General features: G+C 37.5%; 1 protein-coding gene across 2 annotated transcripts in view; it reads right to left on the minus strand.

Annotated features, from left to right (window-relative positions):
- LOC121378810 (neuronal acetylcholine receptor subunit alpha-5-like) overlaps positions 1–24,000 on the minus strand; it is a 111,439-nt gene that overhangs the window by 40,986 nt on the left and 46,453 nt on the right. For both annotated transcript variants that reach the window (XM_041507136.1, XM_041507135.1), the window contains exon 2: positions 18,258–18,337. In XM_041507136.1, the coding sequence (XP_041363070.1) occupies positions 18,258–18,337 (80 nt within the window). The remainder of the gene's footprint in view (positions 1–18,257; positions 18,338–24,000) is intronic.

Raw genomic sequence — 24,000 nt, forward strand, 5'->3', positions numbered from 1 at the left:
CGTGTTCGTGTGTGCGTATGGGGACTCTTTGATTTAGGGGGGCTGGAGGGGTTGATTTGCCCGAAATTTTACCCAGATAAAAACTGCCCGAATTTTTCCCACTGTTTTCCCACTATTTTGCCCGAATTTGGGGGGGCTAATTGCCCCCCCTGCCCCCCCCCCCCGGGTCGTACGCGCATGTGCGTGCTTACGTGCGCGCATGTGCGTGCGTGTATTTCTGTGTGTGTGCTCGTGTGTGGGTGGAGTAGGCAGGGGAGTTATTTGACTTTGTTCTCAACTTGTAAGAAATTATCAAAGATAACCACATTATTCACAGTATGCGTAAGAGGTGCGAAATTTTTTATCGCCGTGATGTAATGTCTTTGTTTTTTGCCCCCATGCTAACCGACCCTTTTGATGACTATTCCGAAAATATTCATGGCAAAAACGCTATATTACCATGATACTGTGGCAGTCGAACGCTGTTGAAAAGCAATAGCTCATATATGTTTCTAAAGCGAACATAAAACATAAATCGTGGCAGTGAAGTCGACAGTTGTTGAGTTCCAGATTACGAAACAGTCTGCGAGATGCTGAGAAGGATAAGACTTTCGTGCTGTTTGTATTATTAGCAGACAGTAAAACACAAACGAGCACTGCGTAACATCCTAACGGGTTTCGCTTCAGACATCAACCGATGATCTCATTGTTTGCGTAATACCCGAAACAGCTGCTGCTAAATAAAGTGTAAGTCAAATACGGATCCAAATGTTTGATGCCCTTTGTATGTTTTTCCTTCTCCAAGATGGAATGTGACCTTAGTGACGAACAACCTGCATACCCATTGTTTTTGTTCTTCTTCACGTCCAGTCAGTTTTTCAAACTATAACATTTCGTTAATGAAATAACACAAACGAATGCTGCTACAGAATGTCCAGTCAAATATGGATGGAAACGTTTCATGTCTTTAGTAGATTTTGTTTCTTCTTAGCAATGTGACTCAAGTACTGATGTGATGAGCAAACCGGATGCACATTGTTTTTGTCAACTCTGCATCCAGACATTTTAAAAATTGGAACATTTCGTTAATTAAAAAGGTTAACAGCAGACTCGATTCACATCACTGATTGGTGGATACAATGCACAGACACTTTGTAACTTAGCCATGTTAAATGCAACAACCCCGTTAAAGCTTTGTGACCGCTATATGGCATATTGCTTGCGACTTGTTAATATTATTTTGCAAATTCAGTGCATTTCTGGTCATTCTGGTTTTCGTACTAGCTCTATATACCATTTTGATTTCGCGACACAAAGAACAAATACACGTACCTCTAGAATTAGGACCATGGCTTTAAGTCATATCATTACTATCTACTTAAACCAGTGTATAGAGGTTTGCCACAATACCACTGCATATGGTGATGATGATGATGATGACGATGATGATGATGATGACGATGATGATGATGATGGTGGTCATGATGATGATGATTATGATGATAATAATGACAATGATAATGATGATGGTGATGATGATGATGATGATGACAATGACAATGACATTGATGATGATGATGATGATAATGATGATGATGATGATGATGATGACGATGATGATGTTGGTACTAGTATTGGTGGTGAAAATGATAGTGTAATGTATTGCATATCTTCGTACTTATATGCTTGCCTAATATGATGATGTTGACTCCAGCAATGCTGCTTATTTTTAGTTTTCCTTTCGTTCCTGTATATCAAGTCTTCGGTACCAGTTTAATCAACGGTTATCGGGTGTCCACGTTAATTGTGATGTTTACAACCGTGCTCGGTGGATTCCACAACACTAGTACTGTTTAGTACTGAGATAGCAAGCCTGATTGCGCCACATAGCTACGTGGCAGCATATTTATTTTATATACACTCTCCAGTCTCCAGCAGACAGGAGTCACGGCTTTGAGCATGGTCATGGAACAGTGGCGTCAGGTACATAACGGATATGACGGAATATGGATATGATATCGATAGCAAGCGTACTAATTGTTGCGCGTTTTGTAGAAAGATCAGATCAGCACTATTTTAAATGACTAAACTTGTATAACAAAAACGTCATTGTAAAATAGCACTACTATATAATCAAACATGATTGAGAAGGTAATCCTGTTAAGTAGACACCTGTCTAAAGAGTCGACCTTATTTTTAGACAAACCTTCTAATGTAAAGGAAAAAAAAAAATTGGGGCCGAATTTACGAAGCCTGGGGTTTTTTTCTTGAACGCCGGTGCGAAAGCTCTGTAAATGTACGTAGAATAGAATAGAATTTCTTACACACCCGTTGGTGAGAACACCATGCTATATTTTTGTTAACGTACGTGTCTAACAATTTCAAGACATACTGGCTGGCTGCTCCAAGGTGATGACCAGGTCACCAGTGGCATGCAGCCAATGAAAAACAACACGGTGGAAATAGATCACACTGTGATCTATAGTTAACCTGACAATCACGTGTCTGTAACGCGTAAGTTCGCTACAAGTGCAACGGCTTTAAATAAATTTTAGTCGAAAAAGATGTTAAAATTTGCTTAAAACCTGGTTTTTGAAGATATGTAAGAAATAGAATAATACATTCGTGTCCGTTAAATACCATTTATCTCACAACTCGTTTAAAAACGTATCAAACTAGCTTTCACTCGTTAATTACATGTTAAAACAACTCGTTGTGAGACAAATGGTATCTAACGGCCACTCATGTATTATTCTCTAAAGATGATGAACGATACCCCAGCACGCAAAATCCATCGGTTATTGGATGTCAAACTATGGTGTATATGTATGTAGATACACGCGTGTAAAAGATAAACAAGCTTTGTAAATTCATCCCTTTGTGTGTTTAATACACTTTAAAGTATATTAATGGATTTTGCTGATCAATTTAAATTCACCAATATCTTTAGCGCTGCATTTCGTAGAATATTATTAATTTTAATATCCACAATAAAACACCATGGAATAACTTTCAATTTCTTCGACAGTTTTTTTAATGTTGAGATTCGTATACAAAATGTAATAATTGTTTTTGTTTCGTTATCTGGAAGCGAGGCAAGGCAACTGCTTTAAGTGAAATTTAAAAATAAAAGCCGTCTGAGATTAAAGCGATACGGTGCAGTTAGTTGGATGGTTCCCATCAAGATGTTGACAAGGAGAGTTCCTGGCGTGTATTAATCAGACGGTAACTGGGTGCGCGTCTTCTCCAGGGTCGCACCTAGACTAAAATAACCAGGAAAGTCAGAAGGGAAAAAAAGAAGAAGAAGAAGAAGAAAGAATTAAGACACAGAAATATATTAAAGTATTCTCCAGCTAGTAGACCACACGGACATTTTTAATTTTAAATCAAATGCTCTTTTTTTTCGTACCCTAGTTTACAACTGCCCTCACCTTTAAATCTCTGCCTATATTTTTACGAATCAATATCAAAGGCAAAACATATGTATAAGAATATGTAAATAGGTATGTACTATCCTGTCTGTGGGATGGTGCATATGGAAATCCCTTGCTACTAATGGAAAAATGTAGAGGATTTCTTCTCTAAGACTACGCGTCACAATTACCAAATGTTTGGCATCCAATAGCCGATGATTAATAAATCAATGTGCTCTAGTTGTGTCGTTAAACAAAACAAACTTCTCCTTCCAATAGCCGATGATTAATAAATCAATGTGCTCTAGTTGTGTCGTTAAACAAAACAAACATCTTCTTCCAATAGCAGATGATTAATAAATCAATGTGCTCTAGTGGTGTCGTTAAACAAAACAAACATCTTCTTCCAATAGCAGATGATTAATAAATCAATGTGCTCTAGTTGTGTCGTTAAACAAAACAAACATCTTCTTCCAATAGCAGATGATTAATAAATGAATGTGCTCTAGTGGTGTCGTTAAACAAAACAAACTTTAACTTATTTTCGTGTTCATATTCCACTAAGGTTCATACTTATATGGATATTATTATTAGTGTAAGTCTTCTACTCATCATCATTATTATTATTATAGTTGATATATTGGTGCTAGTAGTAGTAGCATTTACATTATTAGTAGTAGTAGTACTACTAGTAGCATTAATATGATTTATATATTTCTTTTATCTATTGTGTTATGTCATGTAACATCATATTTAGATTCATATAAGACAATGTTTTAAGTGTCTAATAAGGCTAGGTGTCAATATATTTTATGTCTGTATTGTATAATGTTATTGTTATTGTCATTTGACACTTAGTAAACAATTAAATCATCATAAAAGACTCATCAATAATTCTATTCATGACAGAGGTTGGTGGTTTAGTATAACCAGCGGAACCTGCTGCCATCATTGCAGCTAGACCTGATTAGCTGCAAGCTTCATGGGTAGGGGCTTCCCCACATACGGGATACAAAAAAAATAAAAAAAATAAAAAAATAAAATACCCCCCCCCCCCATCCCACCGCCACTTCCCAGCCCTCCATCCCGAAAAAATAAAAAGCAAAATAATTTTTAAAATCAGGAAACAAATACTTCAAACAAACAAAAACACCAAAGACAAAAATGGATCTAAACTAAACTCCACAGAAAGATGATTTTGTATGAGGGGCGAGACGTAGCCCAGTGGTAAAGTACTCGCTTGATGCGCGGTCGGTTTGGGATTGGTCTATGTCTCGCTCCAGTCAGTGCACCACGACTAGTATATCAAATGTCGTGGTATGTGCTATCCTGTCTATGAGATGGTGCATATAAATCGAAAAGAGTAGCCTATAGGCTGGCAAACAGCGCGTTTTCTCTCTCAATATCCGTGTGGTCCTTGACCATATGTCCCACGCCATATAACCGTAAATACAATGTGTTGAGTGCGTCGTTAAATAAAACATTTTCCTTCCTTCCTTGTATGTAAAATTAATCATTAGTCTAATGGAACATCCGTCAGCTTGTGGGCTTGTGTGTTTTCGCCTATATTTGCCTTTAGCCATCCATTCTGACTTAAAACAAGTGATAAACATCCAGTATCCCCCATCTTTAAATCATTGACATAATCACTGCGCCATCTAAAATACAGTAAATACTAAATATCTTAGTTTTATGGCCTCTAAGTGCCGAAAGGTAGGCTAAGAATCCTTGCCCAGATAGTAATGCTAACACTGTTGGCTTATAATAATAACTTTATTTAATGAGGGTGACAGGTTTAGCACAAGCTAATCTTCCACTTGGCCCTCAACAAATGCTTCATAGCATTAATGTGGCGGAAGGTAAACTAAGGTTGTTGTCCAGATGTTCTGAGTGTTCTTTCGCACTACACTGCTGGAAGTGAAGAACAATCGACAACCACATGGTTTCCAGGCATTGCGTCTGAAGTTGATAAAGTTTACTGTGATTATTTGAAGGTACATACATTGATTATTATCAACAACAATCTGACAACCACATGGTTTCCAGGCATTGCGTCTGAAGTTGATAAATTTTACTGTGATAATTTGACGGTACACACATTGATTATTTTCAACAACAAGCTGACAACCACATGGTTTCCAGGCATTGCGTCTGAAGTTGATATAGTTTACTGTGATTATTTGAAGGTACACACATTGATTATTATCAACAACAATCTGACAACCACATGGTTTCCAGGCATTGCGTCTGAAGTTGATAAAGTTTACTGTGATTATTTGACGGTACATACATTGATTATTATCAACAACAATCTGACAACCACATGGTTTCCAGGCATTGCGTCTGAAGTTGATAAAGTTTACTGTGATTATTTGAAGGTACACACATTGATTATTATCAACAACAATCTGACAACCACATGGTTTCCAGGCATTGCGTCTGAAGTTGATAAAGTTTACTGTGATTATTTGACGGTACATACATTGATTATTATCAACAACAATCTGACAACCACATGGTTTCCAGGCATTGCGTCTGAAGTTGATATAGTTTACTGTGATTATTTGAAGGTACACACATTGATTATTATCAACAACAATCTGACAACCACATGGTTTCCAGGCATTGCGTCTGAAGTTGATAAAGTTTACTGTGATTATTTGACGGTACATACATTGATTATTATCAACAACAATCTGACAACCACATGGTTTCCAGGCATTGCGTCTGAAGTTGATAAAGTTTACTGTGATTATTTGAAGGTACACACATTGATTATTATCAACAACAATCTGACAACCACATGGTTTCCAGGCATTGCGTCTGAAGTTGATAACGTTTACTGTGATTATTTGACGGTACATACATTGATTATTATCAACAACAATCTGACAACCACATGGTTTCCAGGCATTGCGTCTGAAGTTGATAAAGTTTACTGTGATTATTTGACGGTACATACATTGATTATTATCAACAACAATCTGACAACCACATGGTTTCCAGGCATTGCGTCTGAAGTTGATAAAGTTTACTGTGATTATTTGACGGTACACACATTGATTATTTTCAACAACAATCTGACAACCACATGGTTTCCAGGCATTGCGTCTGAAGTGATATAGTTTACTGTGATTATTTGACGGTACATACACTGATTACTTTCGACAACAATCAACAACAAAATGTGTCCAGGCATTGCGTCAGAAGTTCGTGAAGTTTATTGTGATTATTTAACGGTGCATACATTGATTATTTTCAAGTTTTCCAGCGATGGCTCAGATTGAAATCTGGATGAGGCACTCACCCGTGGTAACAATCATCAACACTCTTGGCAACATGCACTTACATACTCGTTTACAATAATAAATTTTAAAATGATGACGTGTCAATCATGAAAACTACATTCTCATTTATCCTAAATTATTCAGACAGGGATATTTATATTTAAAATGTTATGACAAAAAAACGATTTCAATCATAGTTACAGTAGGGAAAATGTGTTCCGCCAAATGTGAAATATTAGAACAATTCCACTGATCCAATCGTGCTATTTTTTCCTGTAATAGTTTGTTCTTATGCTTATATGCAATTAAGATTCTAGCACGCTATTCTGGCCACACATGTCAATTTTCTAAGACATCTGCCTGGTTAATGGTTAACTACAGAAAAGTGGGGTGGTTTTCCATCTCATTATTGAGCTGTTAAAAACACTTTGAGTGGATGCCGGTATTGGGATGTGAGCTCGAAACCCACCAGCCACAATCACGCCACAGAGGCTGGACAATTACGCAGACTGTAACTTGACACTCAGTAAAGCACTTTGAGCGTCATCGTGATCACCTAAGCGAGTGGACAGGCAATCTGCATCATCAGTCACACACCAGCGCCTCCACTTACGTAATTAACGGCCTTTCGCAAGCTAACAGCGCAGAGCCGTCTGTTCATTTACAAGGACAGATGCTGAGATGGTGACAGTCCGAGACTGGCCTTGGTGGTGCTGTCGTTAGTGTAGCCATCATCGGCTTCGGTGATGTAGTGGGTAGGCCCCCGAACTTAAGGTTGATAGGTTCTGGGTTCGCATCCCGGTACAAACCTCACCCAGAGCTGGTAGGTGTAAAGCTACTACACCGACTTTTCTCTCACTAATCACTAACCCACTCTTCTGGACAGACAGCGCAAATAGTCGAGGTGTGTGCCCAGGACAGCATGCTTAAACATTAATTGGATACAAGTACGAAAATAAGTATAAATTCCACCCTGAACTTCTTTTGAAATGTTTACATGTTGACTTTTATTCGAAATTTTAATAACCTCATCTGTTATATGTATACAATCGAAATTTCAATACACTTGTGATATTTATACTTTGCACAGCTCTTTACACTGTGTTTTAATTTAACACTTGCATTTTTATGTTCATGTTGATTATCAATTAAGGAAGGAAATGTTTTATTTAACGACGCACTCAACACATTTTATTTACAGTTATTTGGCGTCAGACATATGGTTAAGGACCATACAGATATTGAGAGAGGGAACCCGCTGTCGCCACTTCATGGGCTACTCTTTTCGATAAGCAGCAAGGGATCTTTTATATGCACCATCCCATTGGCAGTATAGCACATACCACGGCCTTTGATATACCAGTCGTGGTGCACTGGCTGGAACGAGAAATAGCCCAATGGGCCCACCGACGGGGATCGATCGCACACTGACCGCGCATCAAGCGAGTGCCGTACCACTGGGCTACGTCCCGCCCTCCCTCGGGTAGAGGGGTAACTTGACCTGGGAAAATAAATGTACACATCACATCACCGCGTGGCCCCGTGAAACGCGGGGCCCGTAGCACGTGCTACATGTGCTACTAGGATAACCCGGCTCTGCAACAACGTCTCTATCACTAGCCGCTCACACAAAAAAAAACATAATTATCCATTGTTCATGACACACAACCGAGACAGCGGACGGTTGTCCTGGGGATAATTGTTCTTGAATCAAAATTCGGGAAATAACCACGGGAATCAACGTCAGATCAATAGTAAAATAAATTTGTAAGCTCACCCATCGGACACAATTTTTAAATATTGATGGGAACATACTATACGACTCCATCAGATGTGGTCATGTGGGATTGAAAAAATACACCCGAGGTCGTGGAAATTTCGACCAGGGAAGAGGCTTGCTGAGTCCCAGGGTCAACATTTCAAACAACGAGGGTGAACGTTTTCTATCCCACATGACTGCATATGATAGATTGTTTTGTCTTGCATAGCTAGGGATGGAAGGAATATATACACTGTCAATCTCATGAAGCGTAAGACCGCTAGCTAACGAGGATGGTATGGTGTCGAAAGACAAGATTACACGGAACGCACTGCATTGTAAATTTTCTTATATTCATTTACGACATTTGTCAGATTGGGATTTTTTTATCATTTTAAAATTTGCCCTACCCCAACCCTGGAACCAAACTGGTCTGGTTGTTGTGGTTTCATATACGATTACATGTCAGATGCATGAAACACACATGTACCAACAACAACAAATGCTACACTAACAACAACAACAACAAACAAGCAAACAATAACCATGAAACAACGCACAGCCAATGCCATATCGCTTTTCGTGTATTGCATTGTTTGCTATAGTTTTGCGTGTCCGTGCACTGATACATATATGTGCAATTATCCATTCTCAGTTTAGGACAATAAACATGTTGCTATGTCGTATTCAGGTGCAATGGTGACTGTGGCTACATTCTATAAAAATGTAGCCACCCGTGGCGATATCCATCAATTACTTAACAATCCTATTTGCATATCCCAAACAATCATGAGTTGTGATAAATTATTCATCAGGAAAATGACATTAGTAGCGTTTTTATAATGCCATAAACTATAGAAGAAAAAAAGGTAGAAGAGAAGGGGGGGAAAAGCCGTATAGATTTTCTGTGTTTTGACTTGATGGCGTTTTATGCAAGCAAATTGTTTGGGCTTTTTTTAAAGGCAACTTCCGGTAAAATATCGGTCGTAGTGACAAGCAACCACAGCTCACCGGTTTCCAGTTACAGACGTTGTAGGCACATTAATTAACTTATTGGATTTAAGGCTGTAAGGGAGTGGGTTCGTATCGGGATCATTCTGCGTCTAGCTTTCGAGAGATGAAGTTCAGTTTTAGCGCAGTAGCCAACACACACACACACACACATGAACGCACACACACACACACACACGCACGCACACAAACATGCACGCACAAACACACGCACACACATACTATAAGTTGTAGAAGCATTACGAGGGGTTTATAGATTTCTATACGCTCTGTATGCTGTTGTACCCCTTGCGTTCGACGCTCCTTCTGAGTCTCCGCCCTTATCACACGCAGATACTTAGCAGCCAAAGGAGCCAAACGCCATACAAGTGGATTCTCCAGCCAGCTAAGGAGCCCTGACTGCCTCCCGCTCCACGACCTTTCAGGATCATGTCTGGTGACGCTCGTGTAGAGCATGTTGTCCAAAAGAAGAAAGCCACTTCCCCTCTGGTGAAGAGATCTTATGGAACTCGGCCAAAGGAGATGATGCTATGGAAGGTTTAAAACAGAGATAGGGTTTTATTCGTTTGTTTAACTACACCACTAGAACACATTGATTTATTAATAATCGGCTAATGGATGTCAAACATTTGGTAATTTTGATATACAATATTAGAGAGGAAACCCGTCAAAGTTTCCATTAGCAGCGAGGGGTATTTTATATATACCATCCCACAGACGGGATAGCACATACCACAACCTTTGATATGCCAGTCGCGGTGCACTGGCTGGAACAGGAAATAGCTCAATGGCCCCCCGACGGGGATCGATCTGTAGACCGACCGCGCATCAGGCGAACACCCAACAGTCGACTACGTCCATGTCGTCAGAATGATCTACATGAAACCCAGCGACATCCTACGCAACAACCGGCCTCGGTGGCATAGTGGTTAGGCCATCGGTCTACAGGCTGGTAGGTACTGGGTTCAGATCCCAGTCGAGGCATGGGATTTTTAATCCAGATACCGACTCCAAACCCTGAGTGAGTGCTCCGCAAGGCTCAATGGGTAGGTGTAAATCACTTGCACCGACCACTGATCGATAACTGGTTCAACAAAGGCCATGGTTTGTGCTATCCTGCCTGTGGGAAGAGCGAATAAAAGATCCCTTGCTGCTAATCGGAAAGAGTAGCCCATGTAGTGGCGACAGCGGGTTTCCTCTCAAAATCTGTGTGGTCCTTAACCATATGTCTGACGCCATATAACCGTAAATAAAATGTGTTGAGTGCGTCGTTAAAAAAAAAATAGTAATAAAATAAAATCCTACGCAACCGTCTCTCATCTTTTTTTTTTTTTTTTTTTTTTTTTAAATATTCCGAAACACTTTAGTTTGGCAGTATGTCCAAATTGCTCCAAATCACATGGAATATTTTGGCTCAGGAATCAAACTTTTAGTTTTACCTTGGTCAGGCATGACTTATAAGACTTTACTCAAACATTTTTAAAATTCCACCCATCTCGAACTTGCCCATCCCACTTATTCTCGGGATTCTCGCCTCAGAAGCGTGCGTCTCAGGATCGAGACACCTCGGTGAATGCATTCAACTGATTGTTGTTTTTCTCGTTCCAACCAGTGCACCACAACTGGTCAAAGGCCGTGGTATGTGCTTTCCTGTTTGTGGGAAAGTGTATATAAAAGATTCCTTGCTGCATTAGGAAAAGTGTAGCGGGTTTCCTTTGAAGTCTATATGTCAGAACTTGTCGTATGCGAAATCTTCTTTGAGAAAATGCATATAAAATACTCATTACTGCTTTCCGAAATACCTAACCTAGTTAGCAGTTTCATGTGTCGCAATAAACACCACATAGCCGTAGTTGTCGTCTTATGAGGTGTCATTAACCAAATATTATTTTTAAGCAATACAGAAACTCAAATACTTAATTTTAAAGTAATAACAAAGGGTAAAAAACACTTAAATATTCCATTTTAAAGCAATAATAGGTGGTGGATATCCCTTTATTATTCCATTTTAAATCAGTAGATAACGAACTTAAACTAGGTGAAGACGAGTTGAAGGGTTGACTGGTTTAAATGATCCAGCATGTTGTTTTTATATGTAAAGGTATGTTGTGCTATCACGTGCAGTGATTTGAATCGTTTATCGCCAACAGCTTGCCGCTGTTTAATGAGGAGCGGAAGACAGATGGAACAAGCAACTGTTAGAAATCAAAGATCACAGTCGCTCGATTAAAAAAAAAAAAAAAAAAAAAACCCACAAACGCGGTGTAGTCTAGCGGTGCAGTACGAATCTGATGAGAGTTTTTTTGTTTCGATTTTATTCGAGATAGAAAGAGTTCTATGTTATTTTGATGGTATGCATCACGCAGTGGGAGCACTCCGCAGAATTTAACCCCCTCCCCCCCCCCCCCCCCCCCAAAAAAAAAAGAAGTTTTGTTCAACGACACCACTAGAGCACACTAGAGCACATTGATTTATTAATCATCGGCTATTGGATGTCAAAACATTTGGTAATTGTGACATAGATTCTAAGAGAGGAATTCCACTACATTGTTCCATTAGTAGCAAGGGTTGTTTTATATGCTGCACCATCCCACAGACAGGATAGCACATACCATGGTATTTGGTATGCTAGTCGTGGCTGGAACGAGGAATAGCCCAATTACCCCCACCCCACCCCACCCTCACACACATAAACACACACACAAGCTGTGGGAGTACTCCTCAGAATTTACCACGGTTTTTTTATACAAAGGTAAATCACCGGATGATTAAAACACCAATTTTGAGTTAAGATCCAGTCTATATCGACATAAAAAAAAAAAAAAAAAAAAAAAAAACACTGATCATTTTTTAAATATTTTATAACAACCATATGTGGAAACATATTCCATACGTTTATAATAACCTGTATTAAACGTGCAATCAAAACAACATAAAGACTGAAACCAATGCATAACCATTACATGTTTACATTGATCAAAACTTGATCAAAACTTCAAGCACGTCTGTTTTAAATACACGACCTATGTATTATCTAGAGTACCTTCTTAAAACAACCGGTATTGGTGGTTTGTACTGAGTTCGCTCCCCGGTACCGGCTCCCACCCAAAACGTCTTTTAACGGATCATTGGGTAGATATACGGTCACTATGCCGACTTGTCTCTCACTAACCACTAACAAAACAACTGACCATTTACCCATTGTAGGCCTTGTGGACAGGCAATCCAGAAAACTGATATGTCACTCAAGACAGCGTGATTGAACCTAAATTAAAGCACGAATACGTTTTTTAAAAATTATTCCTAATGCCGACAAAAGCGACAAGATGAGTAGTAGTAGTAGTGGTAGTGGTAGTGGTAGTTGTAGTGGTAGTAGTAGTAGTAGTAGTAGTAGTAGTAGTAGTAGTAGTAGTAGTAGTAGTTGCAGTGGTAGATAAAGATAGTAGTAGTGGGAATTAAGTTTGTTGTCGATTTAGAAAATATAGTTAAAATTAATTATACTGACAAATTGAAAGCTATTGAGTCTTTAATGAATATTTGGTCAAGTAGAACTTTAACACCATTAGGAAGAAACACTGTTGTAAAATCCTTATTTATGGCAAAACTAAATCATTTATTTTCGGCCATTCCGAACCCAACTATTAATTAATACAAGCATTTCAAAAGAAACTTTTTAAGTTTATATGGAAAGGAAAACCAGATAAGGTCAAACGTGTACAAATGAATTACAATATTAGAGATGGAGGTATTAAAGTTCCCAATGTCCAAGTGTTTATTATGGCACAAAAGATTACTTGGATAAAAAAAACTATGTACAAGTTTTAATTTGAAATGGAAATTGTTGACACTCAAAGAGATTGATATGTTGATCATATAATGGAATTTGATCCAGATTATATTGAAAAGAATATTGTGCCGACAGTAAAAAATAACTTTTGGAAAAACACTTTATTGGCTTGGTGTGCATACCTCAAAACATGTAAGAACAAACTCAGTAGTGATAATGACATACAGTCTCAATTTATTTGGTATAATGATGACATTAAAATAAATAATAACTCAGTATTTCACAGAAACTAATACGAAGCTGGGGTCAGGTATATAAATGACTTAATGGATGACAATAGTAACTTTTATACATATGAACAAGTTATTACAATATACAATGTTAAAATTAATGTTATACATGACTGTAGTATTTTAAGTGCAGTCAAACGGTATTATAAGATACATAAAATAAAACAATTTAAAAAAAAAACATTCTTCCTTACAATAATTATAAACTTAACATAAATTGCAAAGGCAGTAAACATTATTATAATATATTGCTTTGATCAAAATTTCAAAAAACAAAAAGATACAATTTAAAATGGGAAAATGAGATAAATTGTCAAGAATATGATTGAAAACTTATAAATGCAATGCTGTTTCGCTACACGGACAATACAGAATTAAAATGGTTTCAGTACAAAATTATCCACAGAATATTACCAGATAATCTCCACTCTGTTCTTTCTGTGAAGATGAAATATCAACATTAATTCATTTATTGTTTGACTGTAGTAAAATTAATCCCATTTGGAGAGGGCTAAAAGAATGGATCCTTGAAAAAACAGGTATATTAATAAATTTTACAAAAGAAAATGTAATTTTGGATTTTAGAACAAGTAATAATGATCCAATTAATTTAATTATACTATTAACTAAGCAGATTATACTTAAGAGTCACTTGAAAGGTTATAGGATTAAAAAATAATTAGAGATATACTATAATAATTCAAAAAGTGTAGCCTTTTCCAATGTGAATATGATAAATTTGCAACAACATTTTTTTCCCCTTATTCACTTTCAAATAACAATGCTCTTGTAGTTAGAATTGTATCTTGATTTTACTATACATTGTTGTTGAATGTATGTATGTATGTAAATGTTTATCATATGTATGTATGGTTATGTTAACAAAAATGGTTTTAAAAAAAGATAGCAGTAGTAATATTAGTAGTAGTAATAGTAGTAGTAGTAGTAGTAGTAGTAGTAGTAGTAGTAGTAGTAAAATTAGTAGTAGTATAAGTGGTGGTGGTGGTGGTAGTAGTAGTAGTAGTAGTAGTAGTAGTAGTAGTAAAATTAGTAGTAGTATAAGTGGTGGTGGTGGTGGTAGTAGTAGTAGTAGTAGTAGTAGTAGTAGTAGTAGTAGTAGTAGTAGTAGTAGTAGTAGTAGTAGTAATAGTAGTAAAATTAGTAGTAGTATAAGTGGTGGTGGTGGTAGTAGTAGTAGTAGTAGTAGTAGTAGTAGTAGTAGTAGTAGTAGTAGTAGTAGTAGTAGTAGTAGTAGTAGTAGTAGCAGCAGCAGCAGCAGTAGTAGTGGCAGTAGTAGAAGAAGTAGTAATGTTAGTAGCGTTATCGTCAGAGGTATGTCAAGACAAGCAACAACTGAAAATTGAATAACGAAAATAGAACATCTCTTGAAACGCTCCTACTGAAATAACAGGTATGTATTATCAAAACACCTCTATCTCGAAGTGTGTGCATCTTTAAAGCAAATCAATGCCCGCATTAAATTACATTGGATTATTTTTCACTTGCATAGACGGGGAGCCGCTGTCTCTATAGAGTACTTCAGTCCAATTAATAAGATGGACTGCCTGTGGTTCAGCTTGTGAAGACGCGTTACTGGAGAAGAACTGGTTTACAGAGTGCGTGCAGCAAACTATAGCGTAACCGATATTTCTTTGTCAAACCCAGGGGTGTCCCAGGAGTATTGGTGCACCTGGTTTTATAGACCAGAATTTTAAAGGTTTTGTAGATCAGAATTTTAAAGAAATAATAGAAAGACAAGATTTGAAAGGCAAAAAAGATGGATTAGACAAGTTAATGTATATGTATAGTAAAATCTGATCAATCTATATTTATTTTAGGAATATTTCCTATTAGATGTAAATGTCTGGGGAAAAGGTTATATTTTGATCCTGCAGGGAAACTAATCATACTGGAAGTGGAATGATCCACTCATAAGACATCTAAGTAGTATTGTAAGTAGATACAATATAATCCTAGCAGACGTACTCACATACGCACACACGCACTCGCACACGCAAGCACGCACACATATATTGTTCTACGTGTATATTATTTTTCTAGAATCTACATCTTAGAAACAATTCAGTTTGAACTGTTTGTACACTTTGGTCAGGGATTCGAACCCACATCTGACAGAAAATGTACATTGTATACAACTACAACGCTTTAACAATGGACATCAAATTTAAAACTAATGAACTTAATACTAGTAATAGTAATTTATTCAGGCGGAATACACCGAAGAATGTCGAATACTAAATCGGAAATCACAGATTACGTTCAGCACGTGCTTCGTAAATCCATACTTCCTCGTACATTCCCCACTACATACATGTATATATGACACAAAGAGTTGATTTCTTTCTCTCTTTTTTCTTGCAAGCTATAGCTATTTTTGTTTCCGTTTGTGTTACTTGTTAAAAATGCATTTATTCAAGTTGTTGCTATAAACGAAATTGTTTTGCCCACATATATAAATCAGTAGGGCTCCCATGTCTTCACTTCCCGAAAGCTTGAACATAAGTCATGCAATGTCACATTAAGAATCCGTTAGCGTGGCTTTAAGCGCTGGGCTTGGGATATTTTCAAACAAACTAATGGATTTACCAGGTCAGTAAGTCAGAAAAATAAATAATAATCAGGTTCTATTTTTATTATTACTGCCGGCAACTGGAACGTCAATGTGACGTGTATACAGGTTCTCTCGGACTAAAGCAATTCCCACTGCCAATAATGTTAACCTTTTCTAATACAACTGATATAAGCAGAGTATCAAAACACACAGGCTGTATACTGAACCCCCCCCCCCCCCCCCCACAAACATAACATGTGGCACCTCAAATTTAATCTACCTGCAAACAAATAATAAAAACTGGGATGGGTGTCACATTGTATTTAAGAGATTTAATAAATGTATTTATTAGCAAACCTGTCTGTGTGTGTGTGTGTGTATGTATGTGTGTGTGTGTGTGTGTGTGTGTGTGTGTGTGTGTGTATGTGTGTGTGTGTGTGTGTGTATGTATGTGTGTGTGTGTGTATGTGTGTGTATGTGTGTATGTATGTGTGTGTGTGTGTATGTGTGTGTATGTGTGTGTATGTATGTATATGTGTGTGTGTGTGTGTATGTATGTATGTGTGTGTGTGTGTATGTGTGTGTGTATGTGTGTGTGTGTGTGTGTGTGTGTGTGTATGTGTGTGTGTGTGTATGTGTGTGTGTGTGTGTGTGTGTATGTGTGTGTGTATGTGTGTGTGTGTGTATGTGTGTGTGTGTGTGTGTTTTTGTGTGTGTGTTGTGTGTGTGTGTGTGTGTGTGTGTGTTTTCTTCGTTTTTGGGGAGTTTTTTGCTTTGTGTGTGTGTGGGGGGGGGGGGGGGGGCGTACCTTGCACTGGTTTAAACATGTAGAGTACATTGCTATGATATAAGTTTGTCTTAATTTTATTGCAATAGATAGTAGTATTTATTCCAAAACAAATCACCGACACATATTACTACCAATCAAAGCCGCGACTGATTTTACTCCGTAAATATTAAATTTATATACCTCGAAATTTACACAAAATTCTTGCTGCACCTCGAACGTTTACGGAATCGTCTAGTGCAATGCATCCTATATAGCCGAAAAGATTCAGGAAACGATGACAATGGTAAAATCACTTTTATTAATGCTACATGATGGTTTGCATTTTGGGATGAAATAACCTTTAAAGATGACGGTACTGTCAGCGTCATGTCACATTTCATGTCTCTTTGCCACAATAGGGAACCGATGAATTGGCATGCAACAGGGAATAATGCTAGGTTTAAAAGTTTCACATCCATAGCAAATCTCATAACATTTTTTTTTTTTTTTTGTACAAATCTAATCTAATTTTAATACAGGGGTGAAGACAAAATACTAAAACAGCTAAGGTCGGCATTGACACCTGAATTGTTACTGGTAATTGATCTGCAGTATATATCGACTGAAGGCATAACTGCACAGTGCAATTGGTTTACTCTGGCTGATCCAGCTGTTGTTTTTACCCCTGTTCATATCAAAAAAGAAGATTTAACCTATGCAATTTGATGGTAATTTGTGAAGAAAAGTTGTGCTAATATAGAGTTTTTAGTATTATCACAACTAATTATTTTTTCAGTTTATTTTTTATAACAAAATGTTACGAGCGACATAGGTTTGAGATTTAATAATGTTCATTTGAAATTGTAGCATCATTAATTATAACTTATATAATCATAATTCATCGGTTTCCTGATGACGCAAGCATACCTAGCCCGTGTAACTCTGCCTTTAGCAGCTCAACTGGTGTATGGTATTGCCCTTAAAGACACAGTCCTGAGTTTACAACCATTGTAAAAAGTTTCCGACCAATAGAGCCTTTTCGATGACGCAACATACAAATTAAATACATTTTCTTATTTAGAATATCAGTGTCTGTATTTACAAGGTGTTTGTTGTTGTCCTAATGTTTGTAGTAGCCCAAACCGGATTTCACCTCCCAAACATTTTGTATGTATGAAAAAAATATATATCACGAATTAAAGTAAAAACTGAATACTACGAACAGTATACGACCGCAAACGCATTCGATATACAGACACTGGTATTCTAAACAAGAAAATGTATTTAGTATGAAATAGTAGTCGCTAATAAGGCTGTGTTGTCGCAAACATCTTACAATGGCTGCAAACTCAGGACAGTCCCTTTAAGACCTCGCAGGACACTGACTTACCTTGGACAGTGGAGAAAGTTCCCAGCGTGATTATCAGTCCCGTTAGGTGCATCTCCAGCCACCCGCGAACTTGTAGAAACCTGCAACAAAACAAAGGAGACAATTACATACGTGCGACAGTATTTAACGTATCAGACTACAGGCTGGTAGGTACAGAGTTCGCAGCCCGGTACCAGCTCCCACCAAGAGCGAGTTTTTAATGACTCAATGGGTACGTGTAAGACCACTACACGTTCTTCTCTCTCACTAACTACTAACAACTAACAATTAACCCAATGTTCTGGATAGACAGCCCAGATAGCTGAGGTGTGTTCCCACGACAGCGTGCTTGAACATAATATAAAAGAAAAGAAAGAAACTTATCAGAAGGTGGATCATTCTGCCAAAATGTGTCAAACTGCGTTACTCACCCTTAAAATGGATAAAAGGTTTGATGACTGATATAAAAAGAAAGAAAGAAATGTTTTATTTAACGACGCACTCAACACATTTTATTTACGGTTATATGGCATCAAACATATGTTTGAGGACCACACAGATTTTGAGAGGAAACCCGCTGTCGCCACTTAATGGGCTACTCTTTCCGATTAACAGCAAGGGATCTTTTATGTGCACTTCCCACAGGCAGGATAGCACACACCATGGCCTTTGTTGAACCAGTTATGGATCACTGGTCGGTGCAAGTGGTTTACACCTACCCATTGAGCCTTGCGGAGCATTCACACAGGGTTTGGAGTCGGTATCTGGATTAAAAATCCCATGCCTCGACTGGGATCCGAACCCAGTACCTACCAGCCTGTTGACCGATGGCCTAACCACGACGCCACCGAGGCCGGTCTGATGACTGATATAAAGACCACTTAGATAATTAATTAGAAACTCACAGAGAATTTATTTTAGTACGAATAAACCTGATGCGCGGTCGCTCTAGGATCGATCCCCGTCGGTGGGCCCATTGGGCTATTTCTCGTTCCAGTTAGTGCACCAAATCTGGTGTATTAAAGACCATGGTATGTGCTATCCTGTCTGTTGGATGATGCAAATTGGAGATCCTTTGCTACTGTAGCGTGTTTTCTCTCTAAGAGTATACGTCAAAATTACCAAATGTTTTACATATAATACTGATTATTAATAAATAAATGTGCTCCAGATGCGTCGTTAAATAAAACAAACTTTAACTTAATAAAGCAGCATACTTTGAAAACATTATTTTTACAAATGCACTATTATGCAATATTTTAGGAGACACCACAAATGGTCAAAGGTCGTGGTATGTGCTTTCCTGTCTGTGGGAAAGTACCCATAAAAGATTTCTTGCTGTTAATGGACAAATGTGGCGGATTCTGCTGATGAAATGTCTGAATTACCAAATGTTTGACATCCAATAGCCGATGATTAATTAATCAATGTGCTTTAGTTGTGTCGTTAAACAAAACAAACTTTTTTTGTTCATTCTGGAAGAATGGCCCAGGTGCAGATCAGGCCACCCGGGTAGATTTACGTGTAAAAACCTACAACGAACCGAGAGAGACGCACAGAGACAGAGAGATAGGCACACAGAACACTGGCGTAAAAGTACTTACATTACTAGTAGCTAGTTATTTCCGTACAATATTGATAGATACATCGGCAGATACCACTAACGTTTATTATAATTAACAAAATTTGGTATAATTGAAATTTAACTCTGTTTACCATCAATTATGTATTTTCAGTAATACAGTCTTCTTACACACCTGTCGGTGAGAACATCATTGTTTTTTTGATAACACATACCTATAACACATATATGTGTCATAACAATTTAAAGACATACGACTGGTTGTTTCTAGGTGATGACCTGGTCGCCAATGTCATACCAGCCAATGAAAAAAACACACACACCTAAGATCGAAATCTGTGACGTATATGTAATCTGAATCTGATTGGCCTGTGACGCATGTCTCTACAAGCGCTAGGGCCGTAAATAGGTTTGAGTTGAAAAAGAGTTTTAAATTTATTTTAAAACTAGGTTTTGTTTTAGGATATGTAAGAAATAGAATACTACATTCGTGTCCGCTAGATACCCCTTATCTTACATCTCGTTGTTTAAAAACTACCCTACTCGCTTTCACTTGTTAAATACGTTTTAAAACAACTCTTAAGATAAATGGTATCGAAGAGCCACTCATGTAGTATTCTCCACATAAACAACTCTTTATAATATAAATTATATCTAACGGCCACTCGTGTAGTATTCTCCACACAAACAACTCTTTGTAGTATAAATTATATCTAACGGCCACTCGTGTAGTATTCTCCACATAAACAACTCTTTGTAGTATAAATTATATCTAACGGCCACTCGTGTAGTATTCTCCACACAAACAACTCTTTGTAATATAAATTATATCTAACGGCCACTCGTGTAGTATTCTCCACACAAACAACTCTTTGTAGTATAAATTATATCTAACGGCCACTCGTGTAGTATTCTCCACACAAACAACTCTTTGTAGTATAAATTATATCTAACGGCCACTCGTGTAGTATTCTCCACATAAACAACTCTTTGTAGTATAAATTATATCTAACGGCCACTCGTGTAGTATTCTCCACATAAACAACTCTTTGTAGTATAAACTATATCTAACTGTCACTCGTATAGTATGCTCTACTTAATTTGGAAAATAAATTGGTGTCGTCCATCAGAGAATCATGTACTAAGGGTAATATTTGTTCTGAGTGTCTGAGGATGTATACTGACAGACAAACAAAATGTGTTGATGTATTTTCCTACCAACCCTCTATCATACACATAAACCTACCAACCCTCTATCATACACATAAACCTTCCAACCCTCTATCATACACATAAACCTACCAACCCTCTATCATACACATAAACCTACCAACCCTCTATCGTACACATAAAACAATAAAACGTTGCGTTGTTTTAATTAATCATCGTTAACATACTATAACTTTAACATACGTTTTTAATTTTTAAAAGTAATACTCTTTTTTAATTTCTTTATTTTCACAGAACCATTAGCATAGATCCCTTTGCAAAACAGTGTCTTGACTACGATAGGTATTAGACGGATAGAAATGAAATGAAATAATTAATTATTAACTTTGAAATATAGAGAGGGGAGGGGGGAGAAGAAAAAAAGTAAAATTATTTTTCAGAGCTAATTAAAACATAAAAATGCATTCCATATTTAGATCTACTAAAATAAAAAAGACACAAATAATTATTAAATGATCTATTAAAATTTAAATGACAATGATTAATTATTAAGACGCAAAATTCGAATATAACTATTGACGTATTTATGTATTTATAAATGTAAACATATTACATGTTGGATGTAGTCAGTAGCTTCAATTATCTCATGGTAAAACAGCATTCATCCCCGTCGTTTCATGTTTGCCCAATGCGTCTGACAGGGGTTACGTTTATTCTTCAGGCATTACGTTTATTCTTCCGCTGTGCCTGTTCTTACGCATCACTAGTTTTGATTCAATTATATTTCGTTTGTATTCGGGGTACAATCACGTGCACAGGGCATATGGTTTTGTATGGTGTGTTACTGTGAATATGCGTGCGTCCGTTTGTGTATGTGTGTATGCGCGTGCGTGCGTGCGTGCGTGTGTGTGTGAATGTTTGTCGGTGTGTTTGTCTGCATGTGTGTGTGGTGTGTTCGTACGTATGCGCACGTGTGTGTTCGTACGTGTGCGTCTCTCTCTCTCTCTCTCTCTCTCTCTCTCTCTCTCTCTCTCTCTCTCTCTCTCTCTCTCTCTCTCTCTCTCTCTCTCTCTCTCTCTCTGTGTCTGTGTGTGTGTGTGTGTGTGTGTGTGTGTTAAAAACAGGTATGTTTATTTATACCCAATGAGGGTCACACTGAAAAAAAAAGTTGTGACTAGTTGCAAACTATTTATTTTATTCTTTATATAACTGACACACACACCACCCCTTGTATTCATTATCGAATATACATTGAAACAGTCAAAAGCGTCTTATCAGCTAACATGTATGCTAAATTCCATCACCTCGCTTCCATTTTTGACAGTGTGGAACATGAGTCGGTATTTTCTGTTATCGTATACCTAGGTTCATTTTATTTTCAGTGTTCTTTCTTTTGTTCATTTTGTTTTTTATTATCGAGCAGCCTTTAGCGATAAAACAACAACAATTGTAAAACTGTCTTATCAGCTAAAGCATTTATGTTCAATCCCATCACCTCACATCCATTTTCGACAGTGTCGAATATGAATCGGTGCATTCAATTACCTACACCAAGGTACATTTTCTTTTCCTTTTTTTTTTTCCTTTGCTTTACTAAGTTTATTTTAATTGTCGAGCCGCCTTTAGGGATAGAACAACAGCAATTTAAAAAATGTCTTATCAGGTATTACATCACCATCACCATCACCGCATTAATTTTCGACATCGCTCCAGCCACTGCACCACGACTGGTATATCAAAGGTCGTGGTATGTGTTATCCTGTCTGTGGGATGGTGCATATAAAAGATCCCTTGCTGCTAATCGAAAAGAGTAGCCAATGAAGTGGCGACTGCGGGTTTCCTCTCTCAGTATCTGTGTGATCGTTAACCATATGTCCGACGCCATATAACCGTAAATAGAATGTGTTGAGTGCGTGGTCAAATAAAATATTCCCTTCCTTCCTTCCATTTTCGACAATGTGAAACATGAATCAAATGAATGAATGAATGAATGAATGAATGTTTATCGACACCCCAGCACGAAAAATACATCGACTATTGGGTGTCAAACTATGGTAAATTCAAACAAATAAAGAAACATCAATCCGTGCTTTATATTACGTACAACAAAGTTCATTGTCTTTTCTGTCTTTCCATTGCTAATTTTCTTTTGATTGTCGATCAGCCTTTAGGAATATGTCTATAGGAATATATTGTTAAACTCTTATCAGCCTATACTTTAATGCCAAATTCCATCACGTGACATTCATCTTCGACAGTGTGAAACATTAGTCGGTGCATTCTATAGTTTTTTTAAATTTTTGTCATTGTTTCCATTGCTAATTTTCTTTTAATTGTCGATCAGCCTTTAGGAATGGAACACTATATATCTTCTTCTTCTTTTTTCAAATCTAACCAGCTTACCCTTCAATGTGAAATTCCATCACCTCACATTCATTTTCGACACTAGCGTTGCCGAATGGGTACGTTCAATTATCGTGCACTAGGCCTCATCGCATTTTCTTCTTTTCTTTCTATTGCTAAGTTTGTTTTAATGAGTTTTGTGTTTGCCTTTCGTATCACTTGTTCGTGAGCCACCGCGGCGTGACGTCTGAATAAATAAATGATATAATTTACAAGCAATCTTCTTAAAAATCGCTCGCTCCGACAGATTGACATACATCAGCACCCAGACATGGTACGCACTTCTTTGTTTTTCCAAACTATTTCTGTGCTTAATTCAAGTCTCAGATGCTTAAAAGCATTACAAACTGGTGGCGGGTTTTTTTTGTTGTGTTTCTAAGTTCCAAGAGTTGTTCTCCTATGCACTTTCCAATGCATTACGTATACAGCATGGCACCAGAGGGGCGGATGAATAGTAACGGTGATGGTTCCACCCAATTATCTTGGCGCATTTACTGGAAACTGCATTTAGAGACGGAATATCTGTATATATAATTTGATTTAAATTTGTATGTATTCCGCCGTCGATGGACACGTTTCCTCCCATTCCACCGCCACCCCCAACCCCCG

Source organism: Gigantopelta aegis, chromosome 8 (genome assembly GCF_016097555.1).
Source record: "Gigantopelta aegis isolate Gae_Host chromosome 8, Gae_host_genome, whole genome shotgun sequence".
Taxonomy (NCBI): domain Eukaryota; kingdom Metazoa; phylum Mollusca; class Gastropoda; order Neomphalida; family Peltospiridae; genus Gigantopelta; species Gigantopelta aegis.